At 39.1% G+C, this 18467-nt stretch overlaps 1 protein-coding gene across 1 annotated transcript in view; it reads left to right on the top strand.

Moving 5' to 3' along the window:
* The window catches only part of LRIG1 (leucine rich repeats and immunoglobulin like domains 1), a 68210-nt gene that overhangs the window by 11406 nt on the left and 38337 nt on the right, over nucleotides 1-18467 (top strand). The window contains exon 2 of the mRNA XM_072420794.1: nucleotides 16820-16891. Coding sequence (XP_072276895.1) covers nucleotides 16820-16891 — 72 coding nt within the window. The remainder of the gene's footprint in view (nucleotides 1-16819; nucleotides 16892-18467) is intronic.

Here is an 18467-nt window from a genome sequence, read left to right on the forward strand (position 1 = left end):
CTACTTTTAGTGACCTGTGCTACATTAGTAGCATCACCATCTTACTATAAGGCCTGCTGTTTTTTGTTTTGTTTTTTTAAATGGTTTACTGGACTGTCTAATGATGAACTCATATTTCTGATTCCAGTCTTTGATGTCTAGAAAAGTTTGAACCAGACCTTTGCAATAAAAATGGGTCCATTCTAACCAATCTGATGTCCTTCAAGCTCATATATGTGTAATGATCTGGTGTTCACAAATGTTTAGTCTCATTGTTTATATGAAACCACAGTAAGCAAGCAGACATGCAGCTTTTATCTGCACTCTTTTCTTTTGCTTATGCACATTTTGCTGAAAATTTTACCTAAATTAATCCTAAGTGGTAGAAGGGTGGGCTTGAGCTCCTTCAAGATCATAACATCTTTGAGCTTTTTGAAGCAAAGTTTAAGGGCTGACCGTAAGTGGACAGGAGGACTCATCTTCAACATAAATTGTGGAACGAGACAAGAACTTCCCTTTCATGTTTTCTGATAATTGAGTGTTGCTTAACTTGTCAATATGTGATTGGCGGGACGTGATACCAAAAGATGACCCATCATGGTTTCTTCCTTTGCCCTATAAAACAACACAAGTGTTTGTGATGGCCTAAAGGACTTTATCTTGTCCTTCAAAAACTTGTACTTTAAAAACTTTATCTTGTATTTTATCTTGTTAACTTTATCGTCCTGTAAATCTTGATTCCACTACGTTACCATGATGGTGGAAGGGTTTCTTTTGTTTCAGTCCTTAAATGTACAAGAGTCCACTTTTCTCCTGATACTACAATCAAGAAATGAAGTGCCCAAACCATCCTCCACTAAGATTAGTCTTTTAGTAAGGTTTATCTTAGAGTCTCCAGTTCATGACCATATATCATATTCATTTGTGCAGAAAGTGTTTTTCTTTACTTATTGTTTACATGTGTGCACCTGGTGTGAGTTGAAACTTCTTCATGTGGACCGGACACCAGGTGCAAAACTTTAAACATTAGAAACCACAGGGATCAAATTATTTTTATTTTTCTTTGCAATCCAGTTGTGGGATGTACATGGTGTTTAGTGTGGATTTAGAAGGTGTAAATTGAGTCTTGCTAACGTCCCTTTTCGCAGCAACACAACTGCTTGTAAAATAAATCCTTGCCTGGGATTCTTCGGGTATTAGTGTCCAGTGTTTACTCTGTTTAGTGTAGGAATAAAGCCCTTTTTAGAAAAGATACACAAAAGCGTAGATCGCATTTTGTTGCAGGTGACAGTGTTGTAAACTGTGTGATATTAACCCTGTCTTGCCTAGTGATACAATGGCATTGCCTGTGCCGCTCTCTTTGTAAGAGACACCAATGCCTGAAAAAGCCTCCGCTTCCAGCACAGATCTTTGTGTCAAATACCTTTGCATTTTGCGGTGGGTGGCTAGGCACCCGACGCACTCGCAGCGTGCACAGAGTTGCTACCTTCTCTAGGGGAGAAATGCTTTTGTGGTCTCTTTTCTATTACCATTGCAAGCAAGTCCCAACTTTACTGTCCAGGCTGGTAAATTGCTGGCCAAGTGGCAACACCAAGTGTGCCGAATACTGATTATTCTGCAGAACAGGAAAGTATTAAGGCTTCTTTCACATTTTTTTTCAAGTTTTAGTATCCAATGGTAGAGTTTGTTTTTCTTTTTTTGTTAGCTGCAGTTATGTGTTCCTATTGTTTTCAACCACGTATATATAAAGTTATAAAGATTGTTCTGGAAAATCAGCTTGGATAGACATGATGTTCTTTTGGTGCATGGACACACACTGCCATCCAAGTCAAGAATATCTTTAAAAAAAAAAAACTCTGGTGATCATTGAGGTATGCTCAGTGGGTGGGCATAGGCAGGAAGTTTCGGCAGGAGTATAAAAGACCCCCATTGTCCTTCGGAATCACTTGTGTTTTTGTTTTCCACTCGTACGTTCAGTTTGTTTTGTATCTATGCTGTATTCTGCCACAAAAAAGTGAAAAATATAAATGGGGGGGGGGGGGGGAGCTTTACACGCCTGGGAACGTTTGTTAAAGGTAAAAAAAAAAAGTTTATTGAAATAGAGAATTAGGTTTATATGAGCTAGCACATTTTTCCATGCAGTAATGATAAACCCCATTAGGCCTTGGGCTGTTAGTTTATGTTAGAAATTCTTTTTAAAGTGCAGTTGCTGTCTGCAAGTGGAGGTGGCCATTTTGCACATAAAACTTTTTCAAAGCTAATTTGATTTTTAAAGGGTTTGTTATGATGACCACCTCCAAAGCAATACTGTATGTTCTTATTCTTTCTATTAGCCCCTCGTTTAGCCATTAGGAGCCAGGGAAGGAAGCAACGTCTTAGCTCTGATTGGCTGTAGTGGGAGCTTATATAGGGTTGATGGTTCTTTCCTACCCCATATACCCAAGACAAATGGTTCTCCATACCTACAAATACCCCATATTTTCTATTATATTGGTGGATAATTGAGTGGTAGAGGAGCAAAGGTAAGGGGACTATTCTGTGCTCTAAGGGTAGGGTAATAAAGTCACCCTTTTTCTAAAATAAAATTGGCAATGACGGCCATTTGTACCTACAACTCACATTGCCAAAGCACTAAACACAGATGTAATAAAGAGAAATTAACACAAGTGGACTCCTTAGAATCCAACAGTTTTGGAAGTTTTTTGTTTCCCTAGATTGATTCACCAGCCCCTATATTTCCAGAAGGCATCACGGACCCTTCAATCCAAGAGCAGCCATTTTTCTTGGGAATCTCAGTTTAGATATAAATTAGCTTCATCGACTTCAAAAGAGTAATAAATTATAAATGTGGACCATCAGTCTATATCTTCATGACCACCTTAAAAGGAGGCCCTTTTGAGTCTAAGTAGGCCTCTCTCAAGGACAGGTTTGGTGAGAATTGTTCAGGGTCTTTTCTTTTTGAGTTCATTGTGATCCCAGGTTGAAGAATTTAAAATAGAGAAAACACAACACAAATTTCATGCTTGAAGTCCCCTCAGCAGGGGTTAGAAGTGGGTCTGACTTTCTTTTGAGGTCCTCATTACACTTGAAGAAAACCCTGTGTCATGCATTGATGTCCCTTCACACAAGAGATGTCATTGAGGGCTCAATTAGCATATCTATGAGGGGATCAGGGAAGGAGTAAGTGGGAGGCTTTCAATCATTAGTGAATATACATTTATTTCTACAACCTCTATAGAGGAGATTTGGCAAACCATGGTTATCCAGCTGTTGAGGAGGGAAATTTCCCAGCAGGTCCTCCCAGATGACCAGGTATCGTGGGACCTTTTTCTCTTTCCAGCAGTTGTATAACTATTTGCTGAGCCATACTATGAGCAACACACTTGAATGGAATAATGCTTATAAAAGTTTTGGAGACCTAAAAATTGACAAATTCTGTACAGTTTGTATTTTTTTCCCCAATTTAAAACTCATACGCTTATAGACAGCAGAAGGTCACCCAACACTTCCATCGATGAATATGTGCAAATCGTCCCAAAACCAACCTTAATTTAAATTTAAGTAAAAATTTTATTATTTATTTATTTTATAGAGTTAAATAAAAAAACACAATTTTGAAAGATATTTGATGGCAAAAGTGCAGCCATTGTTTTTTCACATGAACCAACACCATGGCGAGGTAGTGACTAGTTGGATAGAACCAAAGCACACAACTGCTTTTGGTAGAACAGTATAAAACTTTTATAATCTATAACTTTTTATTTTGGCAGGAATCCCAATCCTTTTTTGGGAGAAAGAGAAAAATAGAAATTCCTAAAATATAGTTTTATCAGAGGGAATTCAAACAAAATTGCTCCCTGGTTGTTAACCTGACCTTCTGACACGAGCACATTTTTAACACCATTTGACCTTTCCAACAATCTTCATCCTGTGGTTTCCTGTGAAGGTGACTTGCATTTTTCTTTGCTAGATTTGGGGGTAAGATTTAAATTCTCAGATGCTGACTACAGATTTTTTTTTCAGATTTCCTTTTTATTTTTCTTCACTGTTTGGTGGATAAGTACTTCAAAGTGTCGGATGTGTTGGTGCCAGACGCCTCATAGTTATTGTTAGAGGAATTTGGAATATAATTGAAAACAATCCGTGATGTGTATTTGAGATCAGGCCCAGCGCTGGCTTGGTGGGGAGATATTATTGAAACCCCGTCTTCCTCCAAGGCCTGATGTCGATGAGTTGGTCATGAGTCATCTGTAAATTTTGTGCATCTGGTAAAAGTTTGCGTATCTGGAAAATGCATATTGTAGGGATGCAGAAGAGTGAGTGAGTGATATGGTGTAAGAGGAAAACGTGGATCTTGCCAAGGAAAGTGAGATCTGACATTTCCAAATCGGACTCTTAAAAGCTGTAGGTGGGGGGGTTGGACTATGGTTGAATGTGTCTTGAAGATGAATAATATAATTATTGCAAATATTCCTAAACTTTTTTTACCAAAACTCAAAAGTCTATAAAAAAAAGTTGACTATGTCTGTATCTACAGCTGTTCCTAGGTGAATATGTCATTCATAACCTGATTACAGCATTGGACTGTGGTGGCCACCAAGGGCAACAAGTGAGCCAAGGATTACCCATCAATTAATCTTTTTCTTTAAAACTGACCGGGCCATGTTCTGCAAGGTGTCACTGTGTGGTGGTGGTGGCCATCTTGATAGAAGAGCTAGACTTTACTTTCTCATGTCAGTGCAGCCCCCTTGATAACTAATGATCTGTTGGGTGATTGAGGCTTGTTCCCACTATAGGTGGGCACTGTGTTTTTGATGAATCCTGTTAACTGTGTATGCAGAAAGTTGAGCATGCTGCACTTTATGATGCACAGTGGTGCTTTGTTTTACATTTGCTGCAGTGCACTGTTAAGGTGTGTTTAAGATGGCATTAAGAATAATTGCCAATGTAACACACAATCATCCATAATACATGTTGTTGTATTGCATATGGGCAGAAATGTATTTTACCCAGAGATCATCTTTAGGAAAAATAATATAATGATGTGTTTTTGTAGCCCTCCTTAGAGGAGTAAGTTTTGGACTGCGTATAGCTTTTCCATAGTTATTACTATTTTCCACATTTCAAAATATGATTTTAATCCATCTGTAATTCCTTAGTCCCCCATATTGTACTGCACTTCCAAGAACTGGGCTCTGGTCAGTTTGTTTCATAATTTTTTGTTAGGTTTTTACGAAAACAATAGTCTAGTTTACAGCCACGGGAAACAGTACTTGGGGTTATAGTAGAGGTGTTTAAAAGAGGTAGACATTTTGGAAAATGTTTGAGAGCTCCCTGTTGTCTCAGTTTCACCTACATTGAATTGTCATGCCTAATTCATGGTGTAATTCGCTGTGTAAGTGGAGTTTGAATGCTGGCTGAATAACAATGATTCTAGTTCTCCGATACAATTTTTCACTAAATCTTAGAAACACGTCAACCTTCATGACTACCAATTTGGGCAACCTGGTCACCTATGCTAATTAATCAGAATAAATTAGCAGTGGAAATATTGTTGAAGTGGGTTTCTGCATTTTGCATATAGAGTTTGTAATAAAAGACTAAATACTGGAAAGTCCAGTTAGTTACCAAGCTAATCATATTTAAAGGTTACTTTTAGTTTCATACACCTAAAGTGGCCAGTCTATCTTGTAAGTAAGTTTTTAGACATGTGGCCTATACAGAAATGCCACAGGATTTGCATTAACTCTGACACTCCTACCTGTAAAGGGTCAAGAGGTCCTTGCGTGATTGTTGGATTTTCTTTTTTCCCAGACAAGCTAAGGGGGCAATTTTGCTTAACCCCTAAAGTGGACCTAAAATCTTATTGGTGTTGGTGAACTTTGGCACAATCTGCAAGTATGAACAGCATACTTGACAAATATGGTGCACACTCAAGTTTTTATAGGCTCTCCTAAGCAATGACAGGTCCAAGAACCACCGTCACCACTATATTCTTTGAAGTGGCCATCTTTGCTGATGACCCTGATGAAGTCTTCTGGGTCCATGGCGGTCCTCTTTGGTCATTGGTATGCCACTGATCATGTAACTCCTTCACGTGCCATGAGGAGCCAATAAAAAGTTTCTTTTGGACAAGAGATTTTAAAGGAATCTTCTGTGAAAAACACTACCTACCTGGTGATTTTTTTTTTCTGAGTTTAGGTCAGATTTTATGTAAATCTTCCATCTTCTTAGTTTACATAGCCTCAGTTGAACAAACTGGTGGACATTCATTCAAGTTTCAAGTTGTGTTGCAAATGAGCCACCACTGAGAGTTTGGTATTCTCACCATACTTTGACTTTTGCTTCCATTTGGCAAAATAGCCATCTTCCCCATTGAGTCTTTCATGTTTTTATAGTACTTGTTCGTACTGCAACCCAAGTCTTCATAAAGAAGATTCTAGTGTTAACCTAAGAATTAATGACCTTTTTTGATCTCTCTTGAGTGTTAAAAACTCATCTCTGTGCAATATACTGCATGTGTTTGCACAGCTGTAATTTTGGCTATTAACTGTGATGGTTTTTGTGTCTTCGCTGATGAATCCATGGGAAAACTTAAGTCTCTATATGCAGCGTAAATAAATATTTGCTGTAAACCACAATCTTTTCTGGCAGGGTCCCTCAGACCATGCATCATAGGCGATGTCACTCGAACGCCAAAATAATGGCTCTCCTGCTCTTCTTACGCAGAATGCTGTTGCATAACATCACTTTTTAAATGTTTTTGTTTACATTGTATCAAGAGTCCCCACACAGATGTTTGTCAGTTTAAATGAAGTTTAGAGATTTGGATAGCGGTTCTCTTCAAAGCCACTTGACGTGCGACATGTGTTAAGCGTTACTTCCAGCATTTGCCTTGCTTATAGCCTGCTATTGTTGGTGCATTACAATATCTTAAGCTCGTTCTATTTATAAGTGGCACACGGTCTCAATTTGAGCAAAACACTGAAAATCCAAAGCAGGATTTGAAATTCCTACAAGGCAGAGGGGCTGCGGAGAGTTGAAAAAACACTAAATACGGCTTAAAAGTTATTAGCCAGTAGGGGATTGTTAGCCGCAGCGTTCAATTATACCATTTGAAATGTTTAAATCATCTAGTGCCTATAAAAGGGGCAGAATGATGTTTGTCATGTAAAGTGCTTTGCATGTACGCAGAACTAGCTTTTTAACGAATGTGTATCAATAACAATATAATGGCTGCCCGCCTGCTGCCAGTTAGAACCAAGGGGTGCATTATTATTGACCTGTGGCTTGTCTGCAATTATATAATGGGAGGTAGAGCTGAAGTGCACCTGTCATTTTTGGGTCCTCTACTCCTGTATCACTGTCTCTTTTAGACTGTCATTTGCAACCCCTATTTAATGTACAGCGCTGCGTAATATGTTGGCGCTATATAAATCCTGTTTAATTATACTACTTTTATAGCAGATTATGCTTCAGAACCAGAATGGGATAAAGTAGGCTTTCCTTAAGGTTGTGCTATAACCACATTCTACTTTATCTTACAAGATATTTGTAATGCGCTCAATCTAATATGGCCCTACTCCATAAGTGATTTTAAAAATCCAAGCTGGTGGGTCCTTTGCATGACCCTTCTGCAATAAAATCAACTTGCCTACCTGATCACAATTTTCTATTATGGTTGCCTGTGGTGGGCGCAATCTTCAACTGGTCTTCTTCTAAGTTCTGTATATTTAGCTTAATAGGGCAGGCTGGAATGATGCAAATCCCACGCATGCACATTGGAGTTTATTCATTCCCAACATCCAGAGGCATGCCAAAATATCTGACATCACATGAGCATCTCCGTGCTTATTGAGAAAAAGATTGCAAACAGGCAGGTAAGTTATTATTATTGCAGAAGTGATATCACCTGTCCCTTCTGCAATTATGAACTTCCTAACTGTTCAACCTGCAGAGGAAGGGGGTAGCAAGGAGAAATTATTTTTAATGTGTTACTTGGGTTTGGCTTTCAAATCTACAGCACAAACCAGTCTGAAATTTGAATTCCCTACACTCTATCCAAAATAAAAAAAAATGCCTGGTGTGTGGGGCCTTAACAAAATAATCCAACTGGCAGAGTAAGGGCCATAAATCAGGATATTACAATGTCTTGGAGCTTGCTTCTAAATCTTTCTGCGGGAATAAAATAAAAATCAGTTTCTGGTTTATTTTTCCTCCCCTATCAAATGCAGACAAAGGAGTGGAGCCGAGTCTTTTAATGTACTGATTGTATATTAATGAACAGCCAAGCGGGAGGGCCCTGGCCAAAACTTTTCTTAGTGAAAGAGGCCGCATTATCAATTTGAACTTTGCACTCTGAAAGTGTGAAGTGATGTCAGTGAATGAAGTTTACTGCACAAGTGCAACTTGTCGGCTGGCTTTGAAGTTGAATTTCAGCCGCTATAGAGGGAGCCGCTAAAGAAAAGGAGCAATAATTCATTCAGAGAAAGGTTTACTCTTCAACTTGGACTGTGTCCATTCTAGTGAAATACCTTGAATGGATCTATAGTATCTGGTTCACATTGTGTTAAAGAGAACCTGTTATGTGTAGGTCACCTGTACAGGCTGCTTGCAGATAACTACAGGTTGATGGAGAGGAGACCAGTCACCCTGCATCAGGGAAGAGAACATCCGTGACCCGTCTTTATTATAGGAAACTCTAATAAATGCTCAATACCTACACAGATCTAGAGGAAATACTCAAAGCACTCCAACATTCACATAGGAAACAATATGTAACCAAAACGTCAAGGCCTTGATAGCCATTGCTGTGGCAGGCAGTTGTTTTTTCATTTGGAGCTGTTAAACGGCTTTACTATCAAAATAATTAGCATTTTATTACCCCGCAATAATTAGGAGCCCTTAAGCTTTTTCCTCATTATGTCAAAAAACCCATCAGCTGTGAACAAGCAAAGAAATAGAGGGTTTCAATAATGCATGTGTTTCATCTTACCCGTAGGACTTTTTATCGGATGAACCAACAAGTGTTCCTTTTTTTTAACGGCCCACAAACTTCTGGAAACATTTGGCACTTTGTTCCTAGAGGTGTTGGAAAAACGGTAACTCTTGTGATGCTTTGGGCCTGGAAACTCAATTAGACCAGCTTTCAGCCATGTTTGGAGTAGGCCGGCTCTGGAAGAAGGGGCCGTATCGTGTCTGGGAAAAGTTTTGGAGCAGATTTTAAATGTCTTTAAGTCAGCTCACCCTCCCTCCTCCCCTCTTTTTGGAGTCTATCAGGAAATGATTTGCTGAGACTAGCATACTCTTGCAGTGGTGGCAGCTAGGTTAGGCCGAATGTGCTTCTAAGGTCTGTCTGAACTGTGGCAAGGTAATTATTTAGGACAGGTTTACTGTAGGGAGGTGTGAAGAGTCCCTCTGGCTTGTGTGCAAGGCAGGAAGGCCAACGGTGGGGGAAGGGGGGAAGGATTTAGGAATGTCTTCAGTGGCAGCTGCAGGAAAGTAATTGAATTCTCCTTGTTCTTGTGTGAGCTGATGTGAAGCCGAGTTTGTTGCTGAACACGATTGTCTGATTCATCTTTTGTCAGAGATTTAAATCTGTGTGTGTGAGTAAGAATATGTAATGGCATCAGCTATGGAATGCTCCATCGTGGTCGTATCAGCTGTGGATGTGTCACTAGCGGTTCAGTCGTGTTTGTGACATCAGCCTTTTGCCTATCCTAGTTATACTCTTGGATATACTGTTTGGGGGAGATGGCCAAGTACACACGTGTGGATCTGCTGCCATTTGTGCGCTTACCTCACCAGTCCAAAAAACTTTTATAATCGTTCAGTTGTTGTCCCAAAACATGGTACACACATATACCAATCATTGGAGGTGGCCATATTTGACACCATAATATATCTTCATCAATTTTGCTTGAAATTTTTTTTTATCAATTTTTACCAACAACTAACATCTGGAGTAGAGCCTTTTGGTCACAATTCTTTTAAAGCCTTCTTCTGGATAACCCGGTTCTGCATTAAGGCCCTGATGAAGTGCGACCGTTAAAACCAGCTGTTTTTTTCCCTTTTCTTAGCTTTTATTAAAACATATAAACTCTACAAATGTGTCTGGTGCTTTCTCACTGAACACCGGCAATAAAACTTTATAGGAGTTCTAATTCTTTCCTATGACTTTTAGTTAAAAAATATTCACACATATACTTTTTAATGGAAAACAGGGCTTCTGAATTTTTGTGTATCCTCAGTTAGCAAATGAGATGCTTCCACTGGTGGAATGTCCTCTTCTGCTAACCCAAAGAAGCTAGGAAATTTAGCATCTGATGGTCAGGGGCAGGGTTTTTGCCACTCAAATACCAGTATTCCGGCCATAGACTACCCCTGCCTAGCTATCAGAAGTCCTGTCTACCTCCAAAGCTCATTTTAGGTAGATAGAATAGAAAATCACTGATGTTTATGGCCAGCATGAGTTGACAGGGCACTAGGCCAGTGGCAAGATATCTTTGTCCATTCATCCTATGTAATTTAGATTTTTGGTCACTATAGGGGGGTGAACAGATAAGAATATTTATTTTATAGCTACACTTTAGACCTCAAGTTACAATCATCAAGGGATTTTCCAGGAATATCAAAACATAAATGCAATCTGAAAGCTGTCTTTTATGTTGTTTGCCGTTCTTTATTACTTATTTGGAAATTCGGCCACGGTCTTGTTTTCTTCACAAATGCCAAACACGTCCTTAGTTTGCAAATCCCCCTTGCTTTTTTGCCGCAAGCCTGCAGTCTCTCTGTTAGCAAAATAAATAACTTTTTCTCACTGGATTTGGTTCATTTAGTCTTCAAGTTTAGCAGACGTTGAAACCGGATTGTGCGGCTGTCATCTGCAGAAAGCGCTGTTGGCCAAACAATGGTGAAATCCATAAATCACAGGCTCACCACAGCATACTATTGATTTATTCTACTGCTTGTTTACTTTTCTGAGATATGCGGGAGGCTGCCATAGGTGTAGGTCAGGCACTAAGCAGAGATGAAAGAGGAGGAAAGAGAACTCCAAGCTTCTCGATAATCTCTATTGTACAGAGGTGCAGTGGCCAAATTTTCATAGAGGGGGTATTGCAACGAGCCTAGATTATGCAATCGCTGGTGCACGGCCCTGGATAAATATTGACAGGCAAGATCTTGGCAGGACCTTTCATTTGTTATCCGCCCTTGAAAATAAAAGGTCTTTTCATTGGTGTGCTGCTGCTGGTTGAAAGACCCTAGCAAGTTCCTGCAAAGGAGAGATGAGTCTACAGTAGAAAGAGCGACTTTACACAAACCTGTCAGGGCTGTTCGACGTTTCTGGAACGTTGAGATTTGCACAACTGCGAACGTGTTGGATTTATTAGCACTTCTAAATAACTTCCAAGGACCCTGCACTTTTTTTGCCTTTTTGGCCTAGCTCCAGAAATATAAAAAATAGGCAATTTTAGTTTATTAATTTATCGTGTTTTTATTGCAAGCAGCAAATCTTCTGTAAAGCTCAGGTTGGTAGAGAGGGAGAAAGCGGCACAGAGCAAATCAGTTGTACTGTAGTGTTTATCTACTAACAAGGAACATGTTGGTAGAAGGAGAGAGTAAGAGTACACTACTTTACATTGCTTGGGATTTCAGTGCAGCAAAGAGTTTTTAGCTTCAACAGAGTTTTAAATACATAAAGCGCAGAAAAATGCCTATGCATTGCAGAAATGTACCGCATAGAAATATACACTATAATATTTTAGCCCAGGATATTACCGGCTATCTGAGAACTTGAGAACAGCAAGTTATTTGATGACTATTAGTCTGCATTAAAGATATCAGTCTAAATCGGCATGGAAGCACAGCGTGGTTAGGATACTTGCCCAAGGTCGTACAAAGTTAGCCGTGTTTACTTTTTTTTATAGATCCTAAAGTCTAGAGCGGGAGCTGATAATTCCTGAACACGTGGCTGTATCACAGATGAAAGGGCTGATGTGGATTAAAAAAAAACAAGAGTATTTTAGGAGGAGTTTATTCTGGTTATGAATGTCACAGATGACACATTAGCAGAATTGGAAGACATTTGCTAGTTGACAGCTCTCGTCCTCTAGAGGATTTTTCTATATACAGTAGCTGCTACTAGGAAAATAAGGAGCTGCAGAGAACTCCATATATTTCACAGCTTTCATTTGGATGTACTGAAACTTGGTTACTCGCTTTTCAAAAATGTGTCTTTTCTTTGCAGTTTGGATGCTAAATTCTCATAGACATTCTTTGTAATTAGTTTATGGACTGAGATAAGCTATACATCATTTGGCCAAAGAAGTGGGCTATCATTGCACCTTGATCTTGTTGGACTTCCCATTGAATGCTGAAACCATAAGCATGAACATGGAGTTTCAAAATTTTGTGGAATGTTGAATGGGACATCCCGAGACGGGAGCCGAGCACCTGGTGGATGTTCAAGGGCTCAACTAAAACCTTTATGCTGCTTATGTAAACCAACCAAATGGCACAATTAGTTAGAGGTGTGCACCTGTCTGTCACTTGAAGGGGGAATTCATTTGTAGGCATTTGTTGTGAAGGGTCTATTCAGCATAGACAGAGTAAATGGGAAGGCTTCTTTTGTGCAAATCTCATCATTCTGACATTCTGACATCATTCTCATCATAAAAATGTTGAGAGCTGCTATCTTTTCCAGGGCCCTATACTGTCTTAACCAATCTCTTTCCCCAAGGTGGTCAGTATGGTTGAGGTCAGGGCCTACTTTGGCCAAACTCTCCAAACCAAGGTTTGGTGTGTAGGTCACCTTGGTGGTTGCCAGTGTTCAATTTTTTCTTGATAGAGAATACTTGGGATGATTACTACTTTGTTAAAACTTGAGCTAGGTGATTGATTTCTGTACCCCATCTGCAACACGAGAGTTCAAATATATCCAAAAGTGGTCATGCTTTGATCATTTAATGTCCATAGCCAACCTTTGAATGAGACTTTTTAATTCTCTCCACCTATTACTAACGGGTTTAGCGTGCCATCCTGTTCTTAATTCTAAATGACCATGGACAAGTCAAGTCTCCAACCTGTAACTAACCCAGCAGACCTCCCAACAACAGACCAAAGTCATTGCTGATAAATCACTACGGTTTGAAACTGATGTTATTTAAGACCGCACAGAAATGTTAAATTGTTTGCTTCAATTTTAAGTCCTCTGGCGACACGGGTACCCAGACAGATACTTTTTAGATGGCGCTGCTCTCTGTAATAGCAACAGGTTCTGCACAAGTTTGGAGACAACGAAAATACACTATTCTAGGAGGTTGTATATAGATGTAATGTTTGTACGTGTGTCAGAAAGTAACGTTTTCTTTTCTACATACCTAAATCCTCCAACAGATACAATTTCAGTTAGATACAAATGATATGAAGATGCATTTAGAATAAATAAAAAGAATTGCATTTCTAATGGAGGAACAGATGGACCTCTAACATCGGCATAACCTATAAGAGTACAGAGCATGTCTTCATGTAAATCTAAATCCAAAACTGAAAAATTTTGTTATTAGATTTCTTTTTCCAGACTTTTTCTCTTTGTTTCTTGGGGATCCTGGCTTATAATAGATATTTGGATTGATTTTGAAAAATGTGAAACCCGACCTGTTTTTTGGTTTGGTTTCTGATCAGCTGAGTTGTATACGATTTTAAAGTGCTAGAAACACCAGACTTGGCGTGCACACATGTTCTTTTATAAAAATAACCAAATAATTATTTCAATACGCAGATTCATTAATATCTATTTTCCTTTTATGGAAGTAACATTTATGGAAAAAAAGACTAATTCATCTAAATAAAAAAATGTATTTATGCCTTAAGGGAAATAGTAGTCATAGAAATAAATTTAATTTACATTGGTGATGGAATAGCAAAAAAAAAAAAAATGAAGGTAATAGACTTGTGAATACATATAAGGAGTTGTAATTCTGTGCATTCATTCTTAAAATTCACACAGCACATTTCTGCCAGAAAGAAAGGCGACCTGTTTTTTTTTCTGCTGTAAATTGGTAACACTTAAAGGTCTCCTCTCCGTCCCCAGCTGGTGATAGGACAGCAGAAAGAGAAGCAGCAGACAGATGAGCTCATCCTTGAATTCTGCTGTCTCCCATAAGCCTTTTCCTTGTTAGTACATGAACTTGGTGGTACAACTGATTTCTCTTTTCCCCGACCTGAGCGATGGTGTCAGGCAGAGCATTCCTACAGCATGGTAGCACATACATTGTTGGATTACCGGGCAGGTCGGCTGAGTTGGAAGTGCGTTGGATGGCCATTGGCACCGCAGTACACCCACATGTTGCTCCACAGTCCCACACAGATGTGCACCTGGTCTTATTGATGTAATAATACAAACCTGTATTATTTTGTGTATTTTATATTTGCCTGGAGTTAAGCTTCAGCAGCAGCAGCAACAACAAAGAAAAAACCCTTTTGGTGCTTTATTAAATTTTATTTCTTGATAGGTGTCCAAGTGACCCATTTTGCCTTGCAGAGACTGTAAGACAGGATTCCTGACTTGGCGTCGATATGACACACAAAATGATTTATACAAAAATATGTATAATTAGTAATAAGCATGTCTGGAGATTTGCAGCGGCTTATGGAGTTGTTGGAGGGCATTTTCGACATTTCTCGTTTAAGGAGCACTAAGTGTTACTCCAAAAAGAGGAGCGGTGACGGATTATGTGGGTTTACTGAGGACTGCAGCAGCTTAATAATAAATTGTATTTGTATGGTATCACTCACAAATATGGTTTTTAAAATGCTAACTTCTGGTTTTGGATTTTATGGAGTTTTTACAGGATGCAATGTGTTTCTAACAATGTCTTGTGGGGTTTTTTTGGCTTGCTGGAGTAAGAAGTGTGTTGCTGTCCTGGAGTTAGACACAGTGGAACAAAAGATTGGAGCACCTATTGATCGTTTATTTTGGTGAATTTTTTTTTTTTTTTTAAAGCCAAGTATTTAGTTGGGAAGATTGGGTTTATTATTTGCCCAGAGATCTACTTTAAAACTGAATCCATTCTCGGTTAGATTTCCCAAAGATCCCTACTTTCTCCCTACTGGTCATTGACGTTTCGGTGAGACGCCATTACCTCCACACCAGCATTTCTCAAACTACATTATACATGATTTAATCTGTCATATGGATATTTTATTTTATCCATTAAGACTTCCTCACTACGATTCAAATCGGTAGTGACACGTACAACCTAAACCTTGTTATGTGGTTAACCGGTAATGTAATCTCCGCTGAGCAAATTACATTTTTGTCCTACATGTTATGAAATGAGGCTCAGGATTTGAATGCCCTGTCATTGCTAGTTCCATCTACGTTTCCATTCAGAAGGACAGCCGAGCAATTGATGTCAGAAGTCTTTTCATTCTATGGAGGGATTCGCAAGACAAAAGAAAAGTTATACTAAGCCCATTGTACGCCGGGGCTGTTTGTGTTATGAAAACCACGACTCTGCACAGATCGTTGCAAACCGTGTTTCAGCACACAGGATTAAAATACAATAAGTGCATCAGTTGTACGAGGCTGTAATTGAAAAGGACATTCATTGTGCTGCAAGTCTGTAAAGTGATTAGACAGTGCTGCAATAGCAACACAGGTAAAGCGGAGGTCAGGTGCTCCAGAGAAATGATACAGTGTAAACCTCAACAATTAACTTTTCTTATTTGATCCATTTTGGTCTTTCTAAGCTGATAACATCTTGATAGCTGTGCAGTTTTATCAGTTAGCATTGCTATGGTATTTTTTGAGAAGAATGAATTTAAAAGTATTTGTTTAGGGCTGTGGAGTGGGGAGTTGGTACTTTTTTGCAGACTACTGGTACCCAATAATTGCATCCGAGTACAGCAACGACTCCACGGCCCTGGTTTGTTCAAACACTCTGTTTGCCCCCTTTTGCCACAGATCACCACTTTAACACTTCAATGGAGCTCCATGACTACTAATTCTTAAAATATGGTCATGGCTAGAACGAATAGTGGCAACCTCTATTTCTGTTTCCCACTTAAACATGTGACTTAGTAAAATTGGCGATCAGGTTTTTAAAAGTGAAGAACAAATGAAAACCAATATTTTGTGTGGGTGAATCTTCCCAGGGAGACAGACCGCAAAACAATCCTGAAAGAGGTTCTAACAATTCTATGTGACAATGTAGCATTTATGTATGATCTGTCTTGGCCAACCCATTCAAATGAACAGTATGCTGAATTCAACAAGTTGGAACATATGTACTTGTGTAAAACGGCCTACAGGCCTATAGTGGGAACAAACCCGAAGTCCAAACCTCCGCTGTAAAGGCAAGTACACCTAAACTGTACAGACTTTTCTGTTTTTCCACCATCCAAAAGGTGTCTAATGACCTATTTTTAGGACAAATAGTCTATTAATAGCCAAAATACTTGGAAAAAGTCTCCAAAACCAGACAAATGAGCCTGTTCTCAGGCTAAATCACAGCAAGATTGATTTGTTTGGCCCTTCAAATGAAAGAAAATAAATGAAAACAAAACACGGCTAATGCAGTTTAATTTGCTGATTTAATTACCCGGGTATGTAACATACAGAGCATTTCATGTATCCTCATAATGCCTCTGTAATTGGCTTGTTTTGCCGAGCCTGAAAAAAAGCTTTAGCTATTTCCTAAAGTGCTCTTGTCTAACAGCAGATCGTTTTCCCCCCCGCACGATCCAGAATAATTGTCAGGCTGCTTTTTGCTGACTTCAGTACCGCCATGTGCTGATTCGATTGCCTTCATTCTCTCTTTTTTTGTCATTTTAACAGAAACCTGAGCCACAACAAGCTGAAGGAGATCGATCCGGCCGCCTTTGTGGAGCTGCTGGGGCTACGGGAAGTGTGAGTATTTTTCTGAAGCTTTTGCTGCGCTTTTTAAAGGTGATTTCTGGGACTTCAGCTGCGAATTTGTAACACAACACCCGGTCCCTTGATGCCGGCTCCTCTCAGTTCAGTTACATCAGCACATTGCCTTTTTTATGTGCGTTTGTGTGTGTATTGTATAGAGATCTTTATAACTGCTACTGTTTCTGTATCAATTAGACAATGAGCGGTTTCGATGATTGCAGGGGAGTTTGCTTTCTTAAAGCTGAATTCCCAGAAAGTGGCTATGTACCTCTGAAATATGTATATATAGTATAAACTCCATAACATGCCATGGGCTTTGTTTTATAGTTGGTCATGTAACTTGGGTACTTATGCCAGACAACATGGCCAGGATGTAGACACTTCTTATTACATTGTACATAAACCGTACAGTCTGATCCAAAACCTTCCCCAGCTTGCCATGGCGTGCCTTGCTGGCTAACAGAGCTGTCTGCACATGCAGTTAAAAAATTCTAATATTAAAACAGGGTTCCTCCATGGTCAATGCTCTTTGGCAAAGATACCCAATTATTGTTTTAACTGCCTCTGAAGGTGGGAATCTGACCCCCATTGTAAAGAGGGACATTGATCCCACTAAGTACCAGCAAGGATTCACTTTTTCCCATAGATTCCTAAGGATTTAGTTTAAGCCAGACCTAAAAATTATTTATGGGGTTCCTTTGGCAAAAAAAGGCACAGAAAGAATGATCTATAGGGTGAAATCTAACTTTTCGGTGGACTAGCCCTTTAAGGAATAGGTTTGTTTATGAATCTGAATACATTTGTCATGACTTTGAGGCTTGTGTAGGTGTCCCATTGAGGCTAAGCTGTCATGGCGGACTACTCATGCAATTTAAGAACACGTAAATTAGGAAAACAGGGTTTGCTACCGAGTTTCAAATGACTTAAACACAATCTTTATATTTCATCATATAGCCAAGAACAGTCCATGATGTTTAAGTCTATCCTAAATCAGATTGGCATTAAATCCCGTGAATGAAGTGTCCCTGGTTTTTTAATGGAAGTAGCAGAGAAGCCTGCCATAGAATGATCCTGTTCCTGTTTGTCACTTTCTCTAGTGACCGATGTATATTACACCAATGTGCATTGTAAATTTATGTTCCATTTAGAATGTACGTATGCAGAATATTGGATATCGGGATTATGTTCCCCTTTACGGTTTTTCTTTAAATCTTTCAAGGAAAGGCTCATACTTTATATCTTTTTACTTCTGCAGTCTGCAGATTACTTACTGCCTGGTTATTGCCTCATACATTGGGATCATAAAACTACGTCATAGCTGGTAGTGCACAGATTTGCGTGGATCTAGCTATGAGACCTGAAAGTTCCGTGTCTCTGCTAATGATTGGTAGGCAATCAATATGGTTCCTAAATATGCAATCACCGTGTTGGCTAAGACATGGTGTTCCTATAGCTTTGTTTATAAACAGAGTCTTGTCTGCAATAATTTCTAATACATTTCTTCCCAGGTATACATGGTAACTTATTATTAATAGCTGAAAAATTATCAGAGTATCTGGACACTCGTAAA

This window comes from Pyxicephalus adspersus, chromosome 8 (assembly GCF_032062135.1).
Source record: "Pyxicephalus adspersus chromosome 8, UCB_Pads_2.0, whole genome shotgun sequence".
NCBI classification, from domain to species: domain Eukaryota; kingdom Metazoa; phylum Chordata; class Amphibia; order Anura; family Pyxicephalidae; genus Pyxicephalus; species Pyxicephalus adspersus.